General features: G+C 61.3%; 1 protein-coding gene across 7 annotated transcripts; it reads right to left on the bottom strand.

Moving 5' to 3' along the window:
* Positions 1 to 4,689: 4,689 nt before the first annotated feature.
* Positions 4,690 to 23,681, bottom strand: Atg2a (autophagy related 2A). Of its 7 annotated transcripts, none has more exons than XM_047518716.1 (41): positions 23,428 to 23,681; positions 21,305 to 21,473; positions 21,077 to 21,229; positions 20,871 to 20,973; positions 20,389 to 20,524; positions 20,199 to 20,297; positions 19,842 to 19,938; positions 19,603 to 19,767; positions 19,362 to 19,502; positions 18,488 to 18,725; positions 18,253 to 18,400; positions 18,081 to 18,173; positions 17,581 to 17,736; positions 17,234 to 17,477; positions 16,856 to 16,952; positions 16,573 to 16,732; positions 15,832 to 15,974; positions 15,614 to 15,753; positions 15,367 to 15,527; positions 14,824 to 14,974; positions 14,531 to 14,730; positions 14,349 to 14,429; positions 13,990 to 14,096; positions 13,787 to 13,879; positions 12,263 to 12,333; positions 11,967 to 12,043; positions 11,311 to 11,481; positions 11,048 to 11,174; positions 10,749 to 10,963; positions 10,090 to 10,400; positions 9,709 to 9,844; positions 8,255 to 8,458; positions 7,937 to 8,038; positions 7,760 to 7,844; positions 7,521 to 7,653; positions 7,366 to 7,438; positions 7,112 to 7,194; positions 6,784 to 6,905; positions 6,483 to 6,637; positions 5,466 to 5,618; positions 4,690 to 5,382 (listed from the first exon to the last, which is right to left on the bottom strand). In XM_047518716.1, exons 1-41 carry the CDS (start codon positions 23,596 to 23,598, stop codon positions 5,146 to 5,148), a joined length of 5,901 nt encoding a protein of 1,966 aa, XP_047374672.1. In that variant the 5' UTR covers positions 23,599 to 23,681; the 3' UTR covers positions 4,690 to 5,145. The 7 variants fall into 7 exon arrangements, with proteins under 7 accessions (XP_047374672.1, XP_047374675.1, XP_047374674.1 ...); XM_047518719.1 differs by having other exon boundaries at positions 10,090 to 10,298; XM_047518718.1 differs by having other exon boundaries at positions 11,317 to 11,481.

Raw genomic sequence — 23,681 nt, 5'->3', positions numbered from 1 at the left:
GCACCAGTGCTCAGGTGTGCTCTCCACTGAAGACAACCGACACTGGGCTTCTGGAGCGCTGGCTGTCCTGCCCATCTGGGGAAGCGGTGCCTGGGACGCCCCCTGGTGGCAACCTCAGGGAGAGACTTGCAGAAGAGCGTGCAGTCCCCGCAACTGGTGCCTGCCTTCCACTTTATGCTGGCGATCTGTACCCGTGCTTCACTGCAGCAATGGCCAAACTCAGCAGCGTGGTGGTGAAGATGGCAAAGGAAGTGAAGAAGAAAAAGTCTAGCACCTACAGAGCACCTCCTACCTACCAGCACTGGGCTGGCCACGCCACATGTGCACGATGACCTTCCCCAAGCATCTCCACTTACGCTTGTGGTTGGTTCTTCAGCATGCATTTATTAAGCCCCTCCTCTGTGCCAGTCTCCAGACTACAGGAAACAGTCCACTTCCAGGTCTCCCCAGGCTGGTGGGGGGAATACCCAAGTGGGGGTGATGGGTATGAAAGGGATGCTGGCTGAAGCTGAAGAGGATCATGGGTCGGGTAGGAGGGGAAGCAGACTCCTGCATAGGCAGGGATATTTGAGCAGATCTCAGGAGAGGGGGAGGCAGGCTAGGGAGGGTGTGCACAGGCCTGGGCCTGCTAGGAAAAGGCCACAGCTGAGGGGAGCGCAAGGCACCAAATCAGAGGGACCTGGGTCTCCTTTTGAACCAGAGAGCTCTGTAGAGGCAGGTGGAGGAGGGAACCCAGGATCAGGGACTGGCTGCCTCCACCTTCCAAACTGGGCCAGCACCTCAGGTTTGGGGCCTGACGATCCCAAGAAGACCAGAGTCGGGCACTGCGTCATCCCACCAATGTATCTTGAGCCCCGACCATGCTGGTGGGTGGGGAAACAGTCCGCAGGCATAGTAAACTGTGGACTTTGCTCTCCAGGAGGCTGAGATAACTGCGCAAGCTCCTGAGCTCTGCCTGGAATGAGATAAGGGTGGTGGCAGAGGCTCACCAGGCCGAACGTGGGTGGCGAGGACAGGCCCTGCAGGATCATGGGAGGTCTTCCAGGAAGGGCGTCTGAGCTGGGCCTCAGCAGGGGCAGACGGGGCCCCAGGGATTCTGAGCAGTGAGGACAGTGGATGGAAGCCACTCATGGGGTGAGGGATGGTACTGGGACCAGAGCAGGGGTCAGATGTCTGTGGCTGCATGGAGTCCTCAGAAGCAGCAGATCCGGCCTGGTGGGGGTGATGGGTATGAAAGGGATGCTGGCTGAAGCTGCAGGGCATCATGGGAGGGGAAGCAGACTCGCGCAGGCAGGGGTCCTGGAGGGAGCGACCCTTGAGCAGATCTCAGAAGAGGGGGCGGCAGGCTAGGGAGGAGGGCTCCAGACTTAAAGTCGGGCGCATGCCCCGGAGCCTGTGTCTGCACCTCCCGAACAGGATCACAGATTACCTCGCAAGGTTGCCAGTGGGATTCTAGGTACTCGCAGGTGACAGGGGGGATGGAAATAGCACAGAACAACGGGACTGGGTGGGCACAGCGCTCAAGGCAAGGACGGGGGCTCAGGGTGCCCAGGTGGGCACTCAGAGTCAAGAAGGTTCAATCCTAGCACTAGGGGGAAAAAAGGCTGGGGCGGGGCTTGAAATGGTCAGAAGAGTGAGCCTGGCAAGAGCCAGAAACGTGCCCCAGGTGGAGGGCACTGCAGGGCCAGAGCAGAGGCCACCCAGGGCAGGCGCTTTGGGCTTCGCTCATGAGAGTGGAAAGGCGAGGTGGAGAGAACGGGGCCTCAGGGGCACGGGGGCACCAAGGTCTTCCGTGGCCCCTGCAGGTCTGGCGGCTGGCATTGAGGCGAACATACCTGTGACCTATGGAATTGGCAGCCAGAGGGGAGACGAGAGCACTGGCTGTCAATTCATAGGTCAGAGCCCTGTGCACTCGGTCTTGGCGGCCCGCCGACAGCCCAGCAGCCTTGCCGTCCTGGGCTGGGGGGCCTTGCTGTGGAAGCCCCTGCCGGTCTGCAGACGGTGGCTCCCTCTCCTCCTCCGAGAGTGCTGGCCCCCACCCCAGATAACAGCAGCCCCAGCGGAACCCGTGGACACTTCCACATGGAGTTGCTGTTACAGGGGGGAGGAGCCAATTGGAGGCCGGGCCCTGCTTGCCTGGCCCTCTGGTACTCAGGGCCCCAAGTCCACGGTCTTTTTTTATTGAGGCTCCTTATCTCGGGGGCCCAGGCTGGTGCCAGCACCCCTTCCCGGGCGAAGTCCAGAATCAACCCCAGATCTGCCTCATAAAGCCGGGAGTGGCCCTGGTTTACGGCTCTCGGGCAGCCTTTGCCCACTCCGACACCCACACGCCCTCTGTCCCTAAGTTCTTTTGTTTCCTCGTTTCTTTTCCAGTTAGAGCTAGGCCCCAGTTTCAGGTCTGGCCACTGTGGCCTCCGCCCTCTGCCCTTTGCCCAACCTTCCCGGCTGCAGCCATGGGGCAGAGGGGAAGCCGGGCTTCTGTCCATCTCCAGGAACCTTTAAGTGCCCACTCTTGGGAGGGTGGAGGAAGAGAGGACAGGGGAGGGAGGGGCTGAGGGGCTAGAGGAGCAGGCAGAGAACTGGAAAAGAACTCAGAGAGAGGACAGAGGGGAGGAGAGTGGAGAGGACAAGGGAGGGGACAAGGGAAGACTGGGGGCTTGCAAAGATGCAGAGGGCTGGGTGTGGCTCAGTGGCAGGGGGCGTGCTTAGCCTGTGTGAGGCCCTGGTTCCATGCCCAGCACTGCAAAGGAAAAAAAGAAAAAGATAACAAAGAAAAGATGCCGGTACCCAAATCTGCCTGCCAGTGCAAGTCACCGCCCATCTGGAAGAACACTCAGGACCTCAGCAGCCTGAGAGCCAGCTGGGGCCTGGGAGCTGGGCGACCTTGAAGGAGTAGCTTAACCTCTCTGATTCCTCCTATGCAAACCAGGGCTCGTGAGGCCATCCTGCACTCCGCTCTCGGCTGGTGGAAAGTCACCCATCCTTCGACTCGAGTCTGTCCCCGTTGTGGGGATGGGAAGGAGTTGCTGCCTGGGGACCCTAAGCTGGCCCAGAGTAGAACCTTTGGGAAACTTTCATCCCCATCCACACAGGCTTTGGCCTGAAAGTCTTCAGGGACAGGTTCTGGTGCCTGTCCTGCTAGGACCCAGCGGACGTGAGCTAGTGGTAGAAAAAGGACCCCAGAGGCAGAGGAGGCTGCCCAGTGTGACAGAGCAGGGCTTCGGGTGGCGCTACCCTGGAGACCCCCTGTTGAGGCATCTCTCAAGATGCAGTCAAGGCAGGGTGGGGGATCCCCGGGCAGGGGATCTGGGGTCTGCGAATGAAGACGCCAGAGCAGGTGACCAACAATCCTCCTCAAACCCAAACCCAGCAGACCTCCGGGAGGCGGGTCACAACGCCAGCAACTCGGCTGACCCTGCAGCCCCTGGCCCAGGTGGAATTAGCACAGCGGGGAGGCTAGGCGGGCTCACCCGGCCCCTGGGCTCGGGAGCACTTGGGCCGTGCTACGGGAGACCGCCGGGAGATTTCTTACCTTGGCGCCTGGCTGGACCTCGAGGCACAAGCAGGAAGTGGGGACACCCTGGGCTCAGCGCCTTTTGAGCCGTCGGCCCAGCCCCGGAGGTGGTTAATGTTTAGCCCACTGCCGTCAAGACCGATCACAAGTGCGGTTCGAAGGGCAGGCAAGCCTGGACTGTGCCCGGGCAGGTGGGTGGGTCCAGGAAGCATCGGCTGGGCCCCATCCACCCATCCTGGTGGCCTCAGACCCCAGCCATCTACAGCTATCTCCCTCTGGGGTTCGACCCCTTGAGTTCTTGCTTTGCCTACTGTTGCAAGTGACCATGGGCAGCTAGGACCTGGACAAAGCTACTGCCCGTTCCTGGTGCCTGATCTTCCCCCAGGGGCCACAGACAGGGAGCTGGTAGCCCTCTGCTAACTTCAGAGGGGTCTGCAGTAGAGGGCTCTCTGGCTGACTCCCAACCCTGGCCTGCACCTCCACAGGCCCACCTGCTTCTGTGCATTGCCATGAAGAGGACGGGCCATGGGGAAAGGCCCCCTCTTTCTTGTTCACAGGAACAGGGGGTGTGGTGGGGCAATGGGCATCTTCTGGCCTCAGGGAATGTCCTGGGACCCTTCCAATCACAGCTCCGCACCAGCACCCTTCCTCTTCCAAAGCCTGATCACCCCAAAAGCCTTCTACTAGCGATGGCGGGAACAGCCTCCAGAGGGCCCAGGGCTCAGCATTTGAGGAGTGGCCTCCAGTGACAGACTGGACCCTGGCTAACAGGCTGGGACCACTGGAAGGAACCTGAGGCTCAGAGTCTGGGCCACATCAGGGCCTGTGCCTCCCTGACTGGCTCACATCCTTGCCCTTTGCTCTGGCTCCAGGGTTAAGTCTGGACCTTGGGGATTCAAGGGCCATTCCTACGTCCCTGGAAGCCCCAGGTGACTCCTCCCAGCTTCATTCAGCTCCTGCCAGGAGGAAGTGGAGCCAGGGTGACAGCTCCCTGGGAGGGTGGCCAGGGAGAGCCGGCAGCAGAGGCAGGCAGGTGAGGGAAGATGGCTAGGAGGTGCGGCGCCCCCTGGTGGTCACCAGGAGGAGCTGGGTGCAGGAATGGGATCTGGCCAGAACCAAGGGGAGGCTGTGGGGGCAACAGGGCCCTTCCGGCACACAGGACCTGGGAGAGGGACTGGCGGTGGGCGCAGTTTATTCCACTTCATGCAGACACTGACCCACACGTTCAAGGAGCTTAAAAATAATACAGAATCACACGGCATCTGTCCCCCACCGCCCCATGAGACGTGGAGAGACACTTGGCTGAGTGGGGCCGGAGTCTGAGGGTCCAGAGCCTCTGTCTTGGGACAAGGCAGCAGCGTGGCCCAGGTGGAGGGGAGGGGAAGAGCCCCTTCTCCCCAGAGGAAAAGTGCACGGACGGGGTCGAGGCCCCAAGGCAGGGAGGCCCACTCTCACAGCGGGTTGGCAACGGGCAGGCTGGGTAGGTATCCTTCACAGCAGCCATCCCCTGAAGGGCCAGGCCTGCCAGCTATGGATCGCCGCTCTCAGGAGGCTCAGGAGCTGGCGGCACCACTGGGGCAGGCGGAGAGGGTGGCTGGGCAGTGGCCCACCAGGTCCTGGAAGCCCTGGTCTCAGTCCTGGGCCTCCTCCGAGCGCCACTTGAGAGCATGGTCCTTATGGGCATCCGGCAGGATCTGGTTGCGCATCCCCCCGAGCAGGTTGGATGTGGCCTCCGTGGCGAGGATGAATGGCTTCACCACCGTCGGGGGCAGCTGGCGGATCACCCCGCCCACGGCGCCTGTCAACCCCTTCTGCTCATGGCCCCGCGACGCCACATCACAGATGGTCTGAGCTGTGTCCAGGATGCCCTGTGGAGGTCAGAGGTCAGTGTAGGGTCTGAGCGTGGAGGTGAGTGTGGGGTGACTGGGAGCAGGGCTGGGGCATCAGTCACCTCTCGAACAGTGTCATAGGCCTTGGCCACGCCTTCCCGGAGGTCAGCGGGCTGCTGGCCCCTGCGCAGCCTCCGCGCAGAGCGCTTGTCCTGCAGGGAGCGGGAGATGGGTGCCGCCGGGGACAGGATGTCGTACACTGTCTCAGCTGTGGCCTGGAGGACACAGGAGAGTTGGCCAGGCAGCACACGGGTCCCCCGGCCAGCTCGGGGACCTGCCATCACTCGGCCTCGCGGCACTCAGCCTTCCGCTATGCATCCCGCTCCTGCTCGGTCCTCTCCCCACTCCTCCCCTCCCATGGCTCCTGCCGGGGTCAGGGAGTTTCCAGCAGAGCACGTGACCCCTGGGGGCTTTCCTCCCATGTCCCTCAAACCCTTTCCCACTAACATCTAGGCAGGCTTCTCATGGCTGCCACAGGTGAGCCCTCTGAGGCGACTGCTGTCCCCGCCCCATTCCTCACTGGCCTTCCCTGCCCTCTCTACCCCACAGCCGCCCTGGGTCACCCTTTCCCACCCAACTTAGACACTGGGGGCTCTTTGTGCTTCTCGCTCCAGGCTCCTGTTTTGAGACCCTGTTCTCACATCCCAGGATGCACTGCGCCTCCACACAGCCAGCCCACCTCAGGGCTCCTCACACTGTGCCCTGCTGCTGGCCGCCTCCCTGGTGCCCTTGGGGACCCCCGTGGGCCTAGGGAAGTGCATGCCCTGAACCAACGAAGGCCGAACTCTGCAAGCAGTCCCTCTCCTGCCCTCCTTCTCAGACACCCTGAGCATGGAGACACAGCGGGTGCTGATGGACTGGGGGCACTGGTGTCCCCCAGCCATGGAAGCCACTGTGTGCCTCAGGGCTATGGGGCTGCGGGCCATCTCCGGGCCTCTCCTCTCCGAGACTGTTCCTCTATAAAATGAGACTGCGGGACCAAGTCTGCAAGCCTCAGCCATTTTGAAGGCAGACTGAAGGCGCTATGGGGCAGAGGGCTTCTGGTCCTCCCGTCCCCCATGGCCAGAGTCCACACTCACCTGGATGGCCTGCACCAACCGGTTGCTCAGTTCCAGGGCAGCAGAGGCTGTGGACGAGCCGAAGGAGGCAGCCCCCCGCTGCAGCCCCCGCATGAGGCGCCCGTCCTTCCTGTACTGCTCGATGGGCAGCCACAGCAGGTCCCGGAACCCTTGGACTGGGGGCAATGGGGTTGTCAGAGGTGCCTGAGGCCCTCCTGCCTCCATTTCCGCTGCCTGGCAACCTCTTCCTCCTTCCCCCAGGCAAGTTTCCAGGCTGCCCAAGAGTAGTGGCAGTGGAGGGACCTCAAAGCCAGGCACTTACAGAGCTGAACAACGGAGTGCATGGGACCCACGCCTCCCAGCAGGCCAGGCAGCTGGTTCTTGCGGATGTCCTGCAGCCACTCGTTGAGAGCATAGCCCAAGACCTTGTCCACACCCAGGAGCCTGGGACGAGAGGGGAGAAGGGGGAGCGGGAGGAGAGTCAAGGGGCCAGGAGGACCAAGGACCCCCCCTGGCAAGTACCGCGGGGACCTCCATAGAGCAAGGGCCATGCCCTTCACACAGAGGAACAGGCCTTGGCCACACAACCAGTGAGAAGCACAGCAAAGGGGAGATCCAGGACCTGGGGCGGACAGAGTGCTGGGGCTCACCCGTGCCGGCAGCAGAGTCTCTTCAGCTTCAGCTCGGAGCAGTTGAGCTGGGCCAGGCCGATGAGGAGGCCAGCGAAAGTGCCCTAGGGAAGGGGGTCCAGTTCTGCGATGGGACACAGGGAACTGGCCAGCCCATGAACCACTAGAGACTGATGCAAGCACTGTCCCCAGGGAGACTTGGCCACAGCTGAGCAGAACCGGGACCGCCCCCCTAGAGCCCGGTCCACCCAGCCCTGCCTGATGGTCCTGCTTACCACCTGGTCCATGGTGACATGCTTGCCATGGTAATCCAGCCAGATGGGCACCTCAGACGTGAAGCGGAACTCCCTGGATGAGGAAGCAGGGAGAGTCCTGTGGGCACCAGTCTGGGCCCCAGCAGGGGCCCAGAGCATCTAGGCCACACCCCTACCTGAAGTAGATCGGCTGCTGCTCAATGGAGGAACCGTGTCCACTGCCAGGGGCCTCCTGCGAGCCGCTGGGGTCTGTGCTCTTGGGCTGCCCTTCCTGAGGGCTGCTGGGCCGGCCTCGGGTCTCAGGGTGAGCTAAGGCGAGAGAGGCCTCAGACCAGGGATGGACCGGGGATGGCCGGGTGCCTGGCTGCCCAGAGGCAGGTAGCTGGGTTTTCCCTTCCCTGGCCCAGCCTCTCACCCTCAGCAGAGGTCTCTCCTGGGACCATGGGGTTGATGCCAGCTGCCAGGCTGGTGAAGAAGTCCTTGAGGAAGAAGAGGGCATCCTGCAGAGCACCATTTGGGGATCAGAATCAGACTCAGAGGTGTGGAGACAGCAGGGGCCATGCTGGGCTCTGCCCTCGCCTGGCCGGCTCACCTGGTCCACGTTGAGCCGCAGGGGCATCAGTGAGACGCGGAGACAGCACTCAGGTCCACCCAGGTTGGTGGTGGGGGCCACGTGCAGTGCTTTGATGGTGAGCTGAGAGCAGAGGACAAGCTCTGGGTACCTGCTGGGCTTCTGGGGTCCCTGCACCCCTACCCGCCCCATCAGGCCCCTCTGCCTGCACTGTGTGCTCTGCTAGGCCCACCCAAGCACTGTCCTCCCCTAGGCTCCCACAACACGGGTGCATGTGCGATGTGTGGGTGCTCCTGAGCAGTGCGTGAGGGTGTCGCCCTGTGCCCCGCGGGCACGCACCATGTTGGAGTGGGTGCGTCGCGGCAGACGCTCGCTTGTGTGCAGGTGCAGGAACTTGTTGATCTGGGAGGTGGCCAGCCGGTCTCGGATCTCCAGCTCCTGCACAATGAGCACCTGGCGGGACAGTGGCCGCTCCTCCAGCTCCTGGCTGGGGGCGGGGCCTACGGCCGGCTCCTCTGGGTACACCTCGTGCTGGAAGCTCACCTGTGGAGTGGGCCCGGGAGGGAGGGAGGGAAGGCTTGGCGCAGGCCTCTTCTCTCAGCGACTCCGCCTGTCCCCATTCCCACCTCAGGCCTGCATTTGGCTGCCACCCGGACACCTTCACGTGACAGTTCCACCAGCGTCAAAGGACTTGGTGGGCTGAACTTGAACACCTCCCCCATGTCTATCTGCCCCACCCCACCCCACTGCCTCCAGAAGGGCGTACCTTGGCTCCACTCCCCTCCCCGAGGCCTCCTTGGAACACCTTTGAATCTTGGACTGTCCCCACAAGAGCTGCCTGCCTGCTCTGCCCTGGACAGCCCCTGTCCACTCTCTACATGCTGAGAGGCCGTGAAGCGCCGCATGTCCCCCGCTTGCTCTGCCTCAGCCTCGGGCCCTGCTCCCTCCCTCTAGACCCGCCATCCCAAGCTTCCTGTGCCCCACGGCCCTCAAACAGGCCGGCCCATGTCATCCTCAGGCTTTGCCTCGTGCCCCACTGCAGAGAACCTTCCTGCTAATCCGCGAGAGCCCCGGCTGCCACCAGTCTCAGGCCTCTGGTCCTGAGCTATCCGTGTGCCCACTGCTCCAACGGCCTTGTGCGCTGCCTGCCCCCACAGGTTCCTTGGCACCGACGGAGGTCACTCAGAAAGTGGGGCCTCCCCTGCATAGTTTCTCAAAACAGAAACCTCTGGAGCATTCTGTGTCTCCTACACAATACAGAGCCCAAACTCTGCTTCTGCCTGCCATCCGGTCCCTCCTGAGTCTGCCCATCCTCACCTTCCCGCTGTCTTGCCCTGACTGAGGCAGCCTCTACAGGCCCCGAGGGGACCTCACTCCCGTAAGACCAAGTAAGACCAAAACCGTTTCTGGTCTCCAGGGCTCTACAAGGTCGCTGTGACCTCTGGCCTCACTCCTCCCCCTTTCCTCCCTCCCTTGGCTTTGGCCTTGCTGGAGCCTGGGGCTCCTGGAAGATGCCACGATGCTCCCAACTGGCAGCATTCAATGTTCCCTGCCCCGGGTCCTCTCTGCCTTTGTTCAGAGGTCTTGTTTCGAGAGGGCTCTTCCTGACTCAGTCCCACCACTGGCCGCACCAGGGCCATATTGCTTGGGTTTTGCCTGTCTTGCTCCACTGTGAAGGCAGGCAGTGTGCCTGCTTTGCTCACTGCTACGGGAAGCGTCTAGAACCTCTGCCCAGCCGTGCTCTGACGGTGCTGGTGCCCGCTACGTGAGCGTACCCCGCGGCCCGCACTCACCTTGCTGAGCTGGATCTCCATGAGGACCTGGTGCTGTCGCCCACTGCCTCCCTGGGTGCGCCATGAGTTCTGGGGCCGGTTGGGACCAGAGCAGCGGGAAGGGGAGCCCCTGGGGCCCGTAAATCCAACTCTTGTTCTGGGAAGCGGGATGAGGGACAAGCTGACACAGGAGTTCCTGCCCTCCTCCCACCCCACCCCTGCCTTAGCAAGGCCTTCCTCCTGGAGCAAGGGGCCAGCTCCAGTCTCAGGCAGGCAGGGCAAGGAAGGAGACTCAGGCCAGTGAGGGGTGTGTGCTGCTCGAGGTCACTAGCTGCCAAGTCAGAGCTGGGCTGGGCCTGGGCCCCCATCTTCACTGGCTGCCACCCATACCCTCCTCCTCACCTGTGGCTGGGGTGGGGGCCAAAATCTCGGCCCCCGTAGAGGTGCCAGACCAGGGAGACCTCACGTAGCACCACACGACTGCTGGGCACTGGGAAGTGGGCAGGTGCCCGCAGCAGGTCTGTGCTCCCCAGTGGCCGGGAGAAGTGCCCATCCTGCACGATGATGGGACCTGGATGCAGCTGTGTCACCACGGGCTCCCCATCTCGGGGCTGCCAGGAGGCCAAGCAAAGATGCGTGAGCACGGAGGCAGTCCCGGGCGCAGGGCCGCGCGGTCTCTCCCCTGTCCTTACATCTCCCTCTCCTCCTCCTACCTGTTTTTGACAAAAGATGGCCCTCTTGGGCTACCATCCCCAGAGCTCGTGTCTGACTATTCTGCCCAGGAGGGACTAAGAGCCCCTTGTCCCAGGCAGCTCTCTCTCCCTGGATCTTCCTACTGGCTCTTGCAGCCACATGGTCCCCAGCGCTGCTAACTGCCCTTCTCTTCCTTCATCCCTAGTTCTCCCAGTCCCTCTGCTCAGGATGCCAGGCCTCCTATTCCTGGAAACCCACAAGCTTCTTCCGAGCCCAGAGCCGAGGCCTTCCCTGCCTGCTCCTCCCACTGAGGCTCCAGAAGGGCCGAGCCCGAAGGGTAGGAACGAGCCAGCCCCCACAGCACGCACCGGGATGCCCAGGCCAGGAGCGTCAAGGATGCAGAACTCGTCACTGTCCAGGGTGTCTCCATCCCCCTCCTCTTCCTTCTCCTCTTCCTTAGCCTCAGAGCTCGACCCTAAGCTGCCAGCGGGGCCCCCAGGTGGGGCTGAAGGGGGCTGGGCCCCACCCCGTTCACCTGGGAACAGGTAGACTGAGATGGGCGAGGCCTGAGGGAGGGGACCACCTATGGGAAAGAGAGGCCAGTTTGGAGAGATGTCACTGTGGGTGCCTGATTGGGTCTGCTATCCCTGAGGCGTCCCCAGCCCACCTGCAGGCTGGGCCAGCTCCCGCAGGCTGCGCTCCGTGTCCAGGAGGGCGTCGGTCAGGTCCCGCTGGTTGATGAGCGCCGTCTCCACCGGTGGGCATGAGGGCAGGGAGGCAGGGTTCTCGGAGAGCTGGGCCAGGTGCGGAAGAGTGACAAATGAGTGACAGGAGGGAAGGAGGTTCCCGGGGCTCCCAGCCCCGAACCCCGAGGGCCATGCAGGGGAGGGGCCTGGCCGAGCCCTGGTAGCCTGTGTGGCCAGGCCTCACCTGTACCTTCTGGCCGGCGATCTCCGTGGGGCTGGGGGGCCGGGGTGGGGGGTGCAGGTCGCCCGCGCTCATTACGTACTGGAGCAGGTTGGCCAGCATGGCGCAGGAGTCCGCGCAGCTGTGCACATGCACCACGTTGTTGGAGCAGCGCAGCTCGAACAGTGGCTGGCTCTGCGGGCCCAGGGCAGCGGCATCAGCACATGCCCCTCTGCTCCAGGGGCCGGCCCTGGGGGGCCCACAGTCCTGCCCCTGCCACAGGGACAGCTGGCCAGGTGTTTCTCGGGTGGCGGCCTATGCAGCAGCCGCTGAGGGAATGTGCAAACTCAGAGTGGCAGGGGCCTGGCTGAGGCCTGGAGCAGGACAGCACCCACTCGCCTCCCGCCTCTGCCCTCAGTCCAGTGGAGGAGCCTGTTCTCTCACTGCACAGAGGAGGAAACGGAGAACCTGTAGGGTCACCAGTGTCCCAAGACCCCATCTGGGCCCTCCCCACAGCTGCCCTCAGGTGACAGGGCTGAAACCCGGTGTCCATTCAGCAAACAGTCCGGGCACCCAGGAGCCTGGACCTTCCCAGGCAGGTACTAATTCAGCCAGCAAGGGTGGGGCAGGCCCCGTGACCGCCTCAGGCGCCCCGAGGCCCTGGTGACGGCTGCACTCACCAGTTTGCCCTCAGTGCTCCCCTTCCACGTTTTGATCACCAGCTCCAGGAGGTCAACATCCAGGACACAGACATAATCTGAGGCGGAGGTGGAAGACAGGTTACTATAGCCTCTGGCCACCCAGCCCCTGCCCACCACCAGGGGGAGGATCAGGTGCTCTGGGTGTACCCCTGTGTGTGTATGTGCATGTGCACTGAGAACCCGCGAAGCAGCTGGGCGAGGACCCCTCCCTGCCCTGGGTGTGGCGGGGGCTGTGGTCCCTCAAGGGAAAGGAGCCCAGTCCAGGCCCTGCCCACCTCGCCGCAGATCCAGGGTCTCCACCTCACACTTATCAGACAGGTACAAGGCAGAGTCGTCAAGGATGAACCTGGTGGGGAACAGGGCTGAGAAGGGCCCAGGAGCCACTGCGGCGGCAGCTCCATGGCAGCCGGGCAAGTGTGGGGTTCCTGGCAATAGGCAGAGGGACCCCCGAGCCCACAAGGAGCTGCCCTGTGAGGACCCCACCAGCCTCGGGGCTCATCTGTACGATGGGCAGAGAAGGCCTGCACTGCAGACCCGGTCAGCAGGCACTGGTGTGGGGACACACTGGGGGTTCTCAAAGTGCTTCCCCTCCACCACCCCACGTAGGCCTCACACAGATCTGGGGCAGGGTTCCCGGTACAGCATTACTCTTTTAAAACAAGTCCTTAGCCAGGTGCAATGGCTCATGCCTGTGATCCCACTGGCTCAGGAGGCTGAGGCAGGAGGATCACAAGTTCAAAGTCAGCCTCAGCAATTTAGTGAGGCCCTAAGCAACTCAATAAGACCCTGTCTCTAAATAAAATATAAAAGAGGGCTGGGGATGTGGTTCAGTAGTTAAGTGCCCCTGGGTCCAATCCCTGGCACCAAAATAAATACATTAATAAATAAAATTGAAATTAATAAATAAATATAATAAGACAAGTCCTTATTTTTTTTTTCCTCTGAGGTGCTGGGGATTCAAACCCCAGCTCTTGCGCATGCTAGGCAAGCACTCTACAATATGGGCTATATCCTCAGCACTGACAAGTCCTTATTTTATAGCAACATAATACAAACTATATTTTAGCATATAATAATAAAAAAGAACTCAAGTCATTCATAATCTCTAATCTCAAATTCCAAGAAAATTACCAGGTATGCTTCTTTCTAGTCTTTTCTGTGCAACCATATATATGTGTGTATGTGTATATTCACCCACCCCCAGGACGGAGGAACAAACCCAGGGTCTTACACGTGCTAGGCAAGCACTCTGCTATTGAGCTAAATCCCCAACTACCATTTTTAAAGCATTTTTTAATGTTATTCTTCAACTTTACATTAATGGTTACACTATATCTCATGGGTGGAGCATATTACTTTATTCAGTGGTGATTTGGGGGCATTTAGATCATTTGTAAGTTTGGATTTTTCTTTTTCTTTTTTTGTTATTTTTGCCATGATAAGGATTGAACCCAGGGCCTCACACCCTTGCCTTGCCAGGCAAGTGCTCCCCTCAAGCTGCGTCCCCAGCCCAGTTTGGACTGTTTGCAATTACACTACAGAGGCTTTCCACTGCACCTCTCTTATCCTTATAACCGCAGGGCAACCCCTAGAGGAGAGATGACCAGCAGAAGCAGGAGGATCAGATCAGAGAGCTTGAATACCCTTGTAAGGATCTGACTTGGGGGACCCAGCTCCCTTCTAAGAAGATGTCTGCAAGGGGAACCATGACTCTGAACATACAGACAGGCTCAGATGTGCCTAAGGACACAGGGTGGGTTGGCAGCTGCACCCCACAGCCTGAGGGGCAGCCTGCATACCTGAGCAAGAAGGTGGACGTGTCCATGACAATGTTGCTGGAGAGGGTGAAGGTCTCGGCGGTGAGGAGGACACGCACGGGGAGGTAGAGGGGCCTAGGGGACATACTCGGGCTGGGTCAGGCTCCTTACACTTGAGGCTTGCCCCGCTGCTCCTGCCCCAGCCCTGGCTCTGGTCCTGGCCCGCGCCCGCCCAGCCTGGGTACCTGTAGTCCACAGCGCAGGAGAACAGATGTGTGTGCAGGACAGTGATGACGGTGGGGGGCAGATAGCCCAGCACGGGGTCATCCAGCACATCTAAGAACTCCAGCAGCTTCGGAAGCCGGGCCAGGAAGGGAGAGTGAGCACAAGGCGGCCTCTTCTAATACCTCCCTGTCCCGGCCCCCGCCCAGCACCACACCTGCTGCCCCTCAGCTGTCCACACTCCCCTTGCTGGGAGCTCCAGCCAAGGTCAGCTCCACTTCAGCTGGTGTCCCTCACCCGCTTCAACCCCCTTCAACCTGCCCACCCAAACCGAAGTCCAGAGTCCCTGGGCCAAGCGACTTCCCAGGCCCCTTCTGTTCACCTGGGAGTGCCAGCTCTGTTCAGGCAGGGCCATGTAGTGGCGCAGGGTGGCTTTGTGCAATCTTAGTGTCACCAGGAACTCCTGAGGGGAGAGCAGTCAGAGCAGGGGAAGTCTGACCCCAGCATACACGGGGGAGGCAGCTGCCCAGCCAAGCAGGTAGGTGGAATCTGGGGAAGCTGTACCTTGACATTCTTGTGGGGGTCCAGGTGGATGCGCACGGCAGCAGACAGCATGGGGGGGCCCTGACCCTGGCCCTTGCGGCCTGAAGCTCCCCGCTCGGTCACCCCCTCCTCTGAGGGGTAGATGGTTGGGGCCAGCTGGGTTGGCGGAGTGAAGCTGGGCAAGTCCAGGTGGCTGGACAGCTGGTAGTCGTCCACAGCCGCTGCAGAGGGATCTCACTAAGCCCCTGCCAAAACCATTGGCCACCCGCTCTGCTTGGGGACCCTGTCCCCCAAAAGCCCTCCACCCTTCACACCTCGGTGGTACAGCGTTGCCTTCTCAGCCTCCAAGCAGAAGTAGCCGAGCCCCGGCTGGCCGCGGTACTGAGAGACGCTGAAGACGGTGCCCCGCTCCACGTCCAGCACCAGTTCTCCATGTGCGACCTCCAGCCGCCTCCCACCTGCATCCTGCCGACAGAGGACCCCTGGCCTACCCGCTGTGTTCCGCAGCTCCAGGCCCTTGGGACAAGTGTCACCTAGAGGCCCACCTGCGGGGGCAGCTCTACCTCCCCGCAGATCCACTGGAGGCCCTGCCAGCACTCGCTTCCTTTGACATAGGAGAATAATCCCTGCCCTCTGCTCCTGGGGACTAAATGATTCCCTTTCTGCCCAGCAGCGTGGTTTCACCCAGATGGGTGTCAGTAAGTTGCTGACAGGCGCAATGGAATTGGGGGGTGGCGGGGGAGGGTGCTGGTGGCCACGTGGCCTTCTGCTCTCCAGCTCCTGCCCCGGAGCTGTCACGCTTGTGGTGCCCTGTCAGGGGGTCCGGGGCAAGGGCTGGTCTCCCAGGTTGCCCTCACCTTGGCCTCACAGAGGGCTGTGATCCGACCCTTCAGCACCGTCACCAGTGTAGAGAAGGTACTCTGGGCGTGACGGCGTGGGGGCTCGGGGGCAGGGGCCTGGGGGGCGCCTGACGGCCCCACTGAGAAGAAGTGGGCGTCCTCGTCATCCGAGTCGGAGTCTGGGGTGAGATGAAGGTGGCTGGTGGGACGGAGACCGGGCGGGCTGGCCCCGCCCCGCCTGGCCCTGCTAGAGCGCCCCTCCTACCCAGCTTGAAGGCTGACTTGCACATCTTGAAGTTGTCATGCCAGAAGCCCGAGGAGCCCAAGAAGCCCGCGGGCTGAGCGGCAGGGTCGGGGGTGGGCAGCAGGTCCGCGGGCTCCCACATGAGCAGGTCATTGTTGATCCTGAGATGGCAGAGGCATGACGGGTGAGTGGGGACAGGGCCCAGCCCCTCGCCCTGCCCTGCTGTCCCGTGTGGCCACCTGTTGTAGATGCTTTCATAAACCTCCTTGCTGGGCAGGAAGATATGGGCTCCAGGCAGAAGCACTTCCAGGCTGCAGCGGGACAGCGCCAGGGTACGGCTCTGGAACGTTCTCATCTCCTCAGGGTCTCCAGGGATCACCATCTGGACAGAGCAAGGGGACCCTCAGCAGGAGAGTCACCTCAGACTTCCAGGGCCTATTGCCGGCTCCAGACCCTTCATTCATTTACTTATTCGTTTGCAGAAGCCCTTCTCTGTGTGCATGGGTGATGCCCATCTGGGATCCAGCACCCACGGCACGCCAATGCTGCCCAAGGGCAGAGATCCTTTAATCCTCACAAGGGCCCAAGAGACAGGTCCTTGTACCTACCTTCCAAAGGGAAAATTCATCTGCAGGCAACTCCCCGAGTGGAGAGCCTACTTGCAAACTGAGGCGGCGTGGCCCACAGAACAGCCTCTCAGCCCTGATCAGCTTCAGAGAGGAGGCTGCCGGGCCACGTATAAACTGCCAATAAACAGCTGAGCTGGGCTGGGGTACTGATCTTCCCAACCAAGGGGCCTGCCCTCCCTGGGTGCTTCCCTCCCCAGCCCTGAGTGAGGAGGGGGGCTTCACATGCCCTTATTGGGCTGAATGAATGAAAGAAACAAAATCCTCCCACTTGCACGCCCACCCCAGTCACCTAGGTGTTCCCCTGGCAGAGATGCAGGGTGGTCCAGGGAGAGGTGGGGCGGGCGGGCTCACCTCCTCCGTCTCATACATGGTCCTCTTAGAGGAGAAGGGCGAGGGCTCCGGCTCCCGCAGCTCGCACGGACTCTCGGTGGACAGCTCCAGCTCTTCCCCCTTCTCCGGGGCCGCCTCCCACTGTGTGCTGCTGGACTGGGGGTTCAGGGTCAACACTACCCTGCCAGGGCACAGGCCTGTCACTGGCCTGTAGGACCCCTGGGACCTGGGCCTGGGCTGGCCTCCTGCTGCCCCCGTGGCAGAACCCTCCCCTCCAGCCGCTCCTTCTAGAGTCCCCACTTACTGGGGCAGAAAGTACTTGTGTCCAGTACTCTTGGGGTCCAGGGCTTTGGAGACACGGAGGCAGGGGACAGGTGGCTTCTCACCATCTTCATAGATTCCTGGAGGAGATGGGCAGAGGTGAGGATCCTCACTGAGGCCTCTCTCCATTTCTTCCCCATTGCTGGGACAGGTCAGACACCCATGGTCTGCAGTAGCCCAGGGATAAAGGGTCCACTCTGCCTGTTGCCCAGGAGGCCAGGGATAGTCAATGCAGGTGTCCCAAAAAGCTGGTAAGAGCCTGTGCCAGGGTTTGCTCCAACTGTGACCCATTTGCCCCAAGCCCACTCTCCCCGAGGCCCAGGCCCCCTGCCCCAGGTGTTATTCTTGAAAGGGTTCTTACCATGCAGGTCAGAGCAGGTGAGCTCCAGGCGGGTCGGGGCTGGGGGGCCAGGCCCACTGCTAAGCTCTGAACGGAACTGAGGCTCACTCAGCTCCAGCCGCAGCTGCTCGGCCCGCACAGCCCGGCCAGCCCAGGGGTCCCGCTCCGGCCTCAGGTCAGCAATGGGGAATCGCAGCCTCAGTGTGGCCCGGGGTGCTGAAAGCCGGAACACCGTCTGCTGCTCAGTGGCTGGAGGGGGCTCTGTCTGCAGAAGGGTCAGGGATCAGACACCAGGGCCCTTACTACTATGGTCAGGAGCCAGAGGGTCTGGGCTCTGCTCCGCACCCCAGCTTGATGGGATGTCTCACCAGCAGGCCGGCAGGCGGCTCGGGGGGTGTGGTGGCCAAGTGCAACAGGGCAGCCAGCCGGTCCAAGGCTCCCAGCTCCACATCTGCTTGGAAGTCCGCCAGGTCCAGGGCCAGTTCTGAGTGGCAATGGCAGGCAACAGAGCGCCGGGGCCGGCTCTGTGTGGGCAAGAGCGTTAGACCAGTGAGGGCCATGGGGAGGGGAGGCAGGACAGGAGAGGGCTTCCTCCAGCAAAAACAACCCTGAGCCCTCCCTGCGGCGGAAGAGCTTGGGTAGGGGCCCAAGGAGACTGGGGCTTTCAACACCTGGCCCTGTGTAGATGACCTGCTGGTTTATTTAAGCCAACCAACATTTGCTCCTCCCACCTCAGAGGCTCAGCAGAGGACTGCCGTGTTGAGCCAGGGAAGGGGACAACCAGCCTAAGAGGACAGCATGGACGGAACAAGAGGTCAGCACACCACGGAAAGCAACAGAGCCTCTCAGCCTGGAATGGCGGTGTTACCTTGGGCACCCGGCGCAGAGTCTGTGTGTGGCGCAGGTGGGCACAGGGCCGAGCTGAGGCCTGGGAGCCCAGGTTGCTGGGAAAACTCAGGATCTGGGATGGGACGTGGCAGGTAAAGAGGGTCAGGCAGTGTCAGGCCCACCTGAGCCCCTGGCCCCGCCCCTGCGCTCACCTCTGTGTACTCGGGCTCTGATGCGCCCCTGGGCCACAGGCACTCCAGCACCTCCAGCTGCCCGAAGTGCGCTTCTGTGTTGCTCATCCGCCGGCCCCGACCGCTGGCCCGCAGCTCCCAGGACAGCTGCACGGCCGTGCCTGTGAGCCTGCAGGGAAGAAGATGGGCATCAGAGGGTGGGCCTGGGGACTCCGGGAGTCTCTACAGGCCCCTTCCTTGGGCTTGCGGCTTATACCGGACATGGCTACAAGGGCAGGCTTTCTGGAAGCGTGGCCGAAGGTGGTGGAATTCTCGGGAGCCGAAGGGCCCATCCTTGGCAGCATCAAACTCGGCAAAAAAATGGGTGGTGAGGTCAGGTGGTCCGGAAGATGGGGCAGATGTCTGAAGCAAAGTCAGGGTCACACCCCCCAAGGTCATCTTCAGCAGCGAATCAGGGCGCATGGTGTCCGGAATGGGTGTGGGGGCCGCTTTGCCTGAGGGGACAGAGGTTTTACCAGGGGTTCCTGGGAACTCGTGGGCACCCCAGCTGGGTGAAAGTCAGCCACGGAGCTGGCCAAGCTGGACTGTTGGGGGCTGAATCGGACCCATCCTGTAGCTCTAGCAGGGGGCTCAGTCAGGCAGTGTCAATGAATACCTCCTACATACCAGGGCCTCCACCCAGGCTATTAACCTCCTCAAGGTGCTAGAAGGATTGATTGGTATGATAAACACCCAGCCCAGTGCCTGACCCACAATAAGCTCTCACACCAACCAACGACAGCCAGATCTTACTATGCCCCCCTTTTTTTTTTTTGCCGTGCTGGGGATCGAACCCAGGGCCTTGTGCTTGCAAGGCAAGCACTCTACCGACTGAGCTATCTCCCCAACCCACTACGCCCTTTTAAATCTCAGTCTCAGAGAGTTTAAGTGCTTGGCCACGAGTGCTGACTTAGGTACCCAGCCCTGTCCATTACATCGCCAGATTCCCAAGTTAGGTCTCTGGGGAACTGCATCATAGGTGGCAGAGTCTCAGGCATCTCTGGGAGTCTCCTACATGCATCCGAGACTATGCATCAAGCCTTTCCCAGCCCTTCTCACCCCTGCAAGGCTGCCCAGGGTACTCCACTCACCAGTTGGGTGGGTCGGGACAGAGAGCCGGCGGGAAGCCATGTTGCTATGCACAGAGGAGCCCAGGTCCACGTCAGAGAGGGAGAGCTCAGAGACTGCTGAGGTCACACTGCTTGTAAGGCCAGTCATGGAAAAGAAGAGGTCTAGGGACAAGGTGAGTCATGTTAGGGACAGACAGGTTGGCCCCTGGGCTCCTGCACCCATGTATGCTGCCCCTCCAACCCGCGTCTGCCCTATACCCACCAGTGCTGTCCAGGTTGGTAAGAGGGTTGGTAAGGGGGTCTGGGCTGAGGGGCTCGGCCACAGCACCCGCCTGCAGTTGCTGGTTCAGATCCTGTTCGATCAGCCACAGGTCTTCAGCACCGAGCGGGCGACTCTTGTTCAGCTTGTCAGTCAAGCCTTCGGGGTCTAGAGGAGGGCATCTCAGTCCAACCTGGCTGGCACTCCCTGCCATCCACCCCTGGACTGCCCAGAGGCCTCACCTGCAAGGCTAATAGCACTGAGCAGATCCTGAAGCTGCTGGAGCTGCCGTGGGGTCAGAAGCAGGTGCAGGGAGCCCAGCTGTCCAGCCACCTCCAACTGGGAGCCAAAGGGACAGCCATGGAGCCTGTAATCACCACCTGCCCCTCTGAGTTCTGCTGCCCACCTGTCCTCACCCTGGGGAAGTAGGATGAACCTGGCCACAACTCAACCTCTCTGAAACTCAGTTTCTCTAGTTGTAAAGAAAGTAATAACGTCTCCCGTTTGACATCCTCCCTCTGGCCTGTGCGTGAGCAGCACTGCTATGGATGGGTCCCAGATGGGACATGCTGCTCTTCCCCAGAGGCCTGGGGACTCACCTTGGGGCCTGGGAAGGCCTCATTTTGCTTCAGCTTCACCGTCAGCTCCATGTACCCCGAGCAGCTGCCAATTTGCAAGGGGGGCTCTGGCGGTTCTGCCTGGGAGGCAGAGGGTTGAGAAAAGCGGGTGATGGTCTGAGGGATGGGGGAAGGGTGAGGGGGCTCAGGGCGTGGGAATCCGCTGGCCCACCTGTCGGGGGAACTCCTCGAAGTGCAGGCGCACCCCTGCCAGCTGCAGCAGCTTGTGCAGGAAGGCGGGCGGCTGGTGCACATCCACTGGTGGCGCCTGGCTTGGGTCCCGCACTGCCTCGTCACAGTACTCCAGTCTGGGGAGTGCAGGGTCAGCCCTTGTCCTGGCCACCCCAGCCTGCAGAGCTGCCCATCATACCCAGACCATCCTGGACCACCATGTTCACCTTGGGGGCTCAGGCCAGGCCTTGGTCCTCTGACTGACCCTCAGCAGCTATCCTGTGTTTGGGGCCCAGCCACTCCAGGCCTGGATAATAGTCCAAGCTCCAAACACAGCCCACCCCTACCACTTCACCACCACCCAGGCTCACCCTGCCCTGCCCTGCCACTTCCCAGGAGCCTGGACCAGGGGCAGGGGGCCAAGGGCAAGGCCATTCAGCACCCCCATCCACCCTAGCCCACCCCAACCTGGCCTGCTCCTACCTCTGTACGTGGACTTCCACAGCCATGCCGTGCTCCCCATCGCCTGGTGAATGCTCCACCCTCACGACTGTGTCCAGGAAAGTCACCTTGATCCTCCGCAGCACTGGGGAGGAGGTCTCAGATCAGGTGGAGCAACAAGAGGGCAGCTGGGTAGCAGAGTTACTGTCTGGGCCCTTGTCCTGTGGGCCAAGGAGGGGCCTGCTCACCAGTCTCAATGGTCTGGGCAAACATCTCCAGTCCCTCCAGAGGCTGTGGTGGCTCAGAGGGCTCAGGGAGCCCCTCCCGCAGACACTCCTGAGCCAGTTGCAGGCTTGTGGTCATGCATGAGGCCCAGCTCTGCGAGTCAGCAGCCCCTGGCCCTGTGGGGAAGAAAATGTTCTCAGGGCAGACAGGTTCGGTCAGCCCCAGACCGCCCAGCCCTGGCCTGGCCTTACCCTCACCTTGTCCTTGGCGGGGCTGCAGGGTGAGCTGGAGGCCTGACACGCGCACGGTGCAGTGGTCAGTGAGCAGCGCAGCCCAGGGCACGGCTACCTCAATGGAGCCCACGAAACCTTCTACCAGCTCCAGCGGTGACTCCATCGACTCCAGTACCTCGTTCACAGACTGGAAACAGGCAGGGGACAAAGCCAGCTTGGTGAGCCCCCACATCCAGCTGGCAACCACAGCCTTTTCAGTTACTGTCATACGGAGCGCGCTGCTTTCCTGGCCCTCCACGTGCCACCTACCAGGTCCTATCTGGGCTCATGCTGTTCCCTACCCCTGGCCTCCATCATCTAAAGCTACCCAACCCTCTAAGCCAGTTCAAATGCTTCCCTCTACATGCAGTTAAAATCATTTACTGAGCACCTTCTATGTGCTAATGCCAAGGACCCATGAGTATACATTCTAGACATGGGAACAACACGTGCTCATGGTGGGCAGAGAGAATAGCAGCGCCAATTCACCCTGGGCAGAGTCCAAGGGAAGAATGTCCAGGAGGGGGCTGACCTGAGGTGGGAAGGAGCCTCTGCACCCAGACACATGGTGTACCTCTGTCTGAGGCACAAGGTTGAGCCCCTGGTAAAGACATTTGTGCTGGGGTCTCACCCCCATAAATGGGGGCTGGGAGCTCCTTAAGGGAAGCAGCCCACTTGCCTTCTCCCTGTGATCCCAGGTGCTCTGGGTGCTACCACCTTCTACTGTAAGGACTGAGGCTGGGACCCCAGCCTCTCTCCCCATCCCACCTGAGTCCCCAGACAGGTAGTCTTTTGGGGGGCCTTTAAGGTGGGGCTGTAGGCCAAGCACCTGGGAGGTGAGGTTGGTTAACAGTAAAGTGCCTGCATTCTCCCCCAGGTGAGGCCGGAAAGCAGCCTACCCAGGAACCCCATGGATCCCCAGTAAGAGGGCAGGGCTCAGAAGAGCAGGAGTGTTTTCTGGTGCTGAAAAGAGAAAGGGGCAGCTCAGAGGTCTGGGCCATCTTTCAGGCCAGCCTAAGAAGCCAAGTTCAGAGGTCAGAGACCTCCTACACTGGAATTCACAGACCACAGGCTGCTGGGAAGTGCCTCCAACTCAGGGCTAACTCCCCACTCCCTCATTTGCTCCCAAAGACTGGCCACCCTAAGCCTTGGTTTGTCCTTCCCGGAACTACGGACTCCTGAGGCCAGCCAGAAAATGAGAAGGCCCTGCCTGCATGCCTGACCTGCTGCTCTGGACCTTGAGGGCTGACCAGTACCAGCCCTAAACTGGGGCCTCTAATTGGTGGCTCCTTGGCTACTCCAGGTCAGCTGAGCTGTGAGTCAGGGCCCCTCACCCACTTGCCCCCAGTTTCGAGCCTCTGAACTAGGCTCACTCTGGCTTCCCCTGCATCTCCTTCAGCCTCGTCCTTGCTCAAGGCCAGACCTTCACACCCTTCCTTGAGGGCTGCCCTCCAGGTAGAGATGCTGGATCCCAAGTCCCTCCCTAAACACTGGTTTGGTCCCTCCTACTCTTCCAAAAGCAGGAAATAGACAGAGTCACACGAGGTGTTGATCAACACGGGTGCTGACGCTGTTGTTGACATCCACATCCGGAGGGGAACCCCACCCACCGGCCGGGATCCTGGGGTCAGGAGGTCAGGGTGCACTTTCCACAAGTGTCCCCACCAGGGCTCTGAACCCCGACAGCCTTCCCAAGCAGCTGCTTCAGCCCCAACTCTGTCGCTTCCCTGGCCCCACTACATGGGAGTCCCAGTTCCTGGGCTCCCTCCTCAACCACTCTCTATACCCTGGGTATCACCCTCCTCAACTCAGCCCCCAAACTCAGTGTGACCATGCTGTCATTCTCCAGACAAGCGACATCCCATCCTAGCCTGTTTCTCCTCCCGTGAAGTGGAGACTCGGACACCTTCCCTCCCAGCTTCTTGCTCTGGCAAGGAACTGAAGCCACCAGCGGGGGTGCCTCCGACTCCTGGAGAGGGCCCGGCTGCCCTGGCCTCTCATGCCGGGTGCCGGATCCTTCGGCCCGAACTGATACTTCGGCAGTCTCAGGTCGCTGTGCTCCCGCCCTCCGCGCCTCCCCGGGCTCGGGCCTGGCTTCTCACCCAGGTCTCCAGGTGGATATCCCGCAGAGCAACGCTGCCCTTGTACAGATCCAGGCTGAGCTGGTCCAGGCTGAGGTGCTCCTGAAAGAAGTGCCCCAAGTAGTGGTGCAGCAAGTAGCGGCAGACCCGCTCTTTCACACAGTTCGACCATGGCCACAGCCATCGTGACATCTCGGAGACCGCCTGGCCCGGGCCGCCTCCGCTTGCCGCCAGCCGGTGAACCCTGTCCGGCTGCGCTGTTCACTAGAGCCCCC

The sequence above is a fragment of the Sciurus carolinensis genome, chromosome 11 (genome assembly GCF_902686445.1).
Source record: "Sciurus carolinensis chromosome 11, mSciCar1.2, whole genome shotgun sequence".
Taxonomy (NCBI): Eukaryota; Metazoa; Chordata; class Mammalia; order Rodentia; family Sciuridae; genus Sciurus; species Sciurus carolinensis.
The sequence above is the reverse complement of the archived record's forward strand: the minus strand, read 5'-3'. Positions and strand labels throughout refer to the sequence as shown.

Excerpts from the sequence above, each read along its gene's own strand:
- Atg2a (XM_047518716.1), bottom strand. The coding sequence starts at position 23,598 with ATGTCACGATGGCTGTGGCCATGGTCGAACTGTGTGAAAGAGCGGGTC. Across the intron at positions 13,880-13,989 it reads TCCTGCGCTGTGGACTACAG|GCCCCTCTACCTCCCCGTGC; the intron begins GTACCCAGGCTG and ends TATGTCCCCTAG. Across the intron at positions 10,401-10,748 it reads CTCCTGGCCTGGGCATCCCG|GTAGGAGGAGGAGAGGGAGA; the intron begins GTGCGTGCTGTG and ends TGTCAAAAACAG.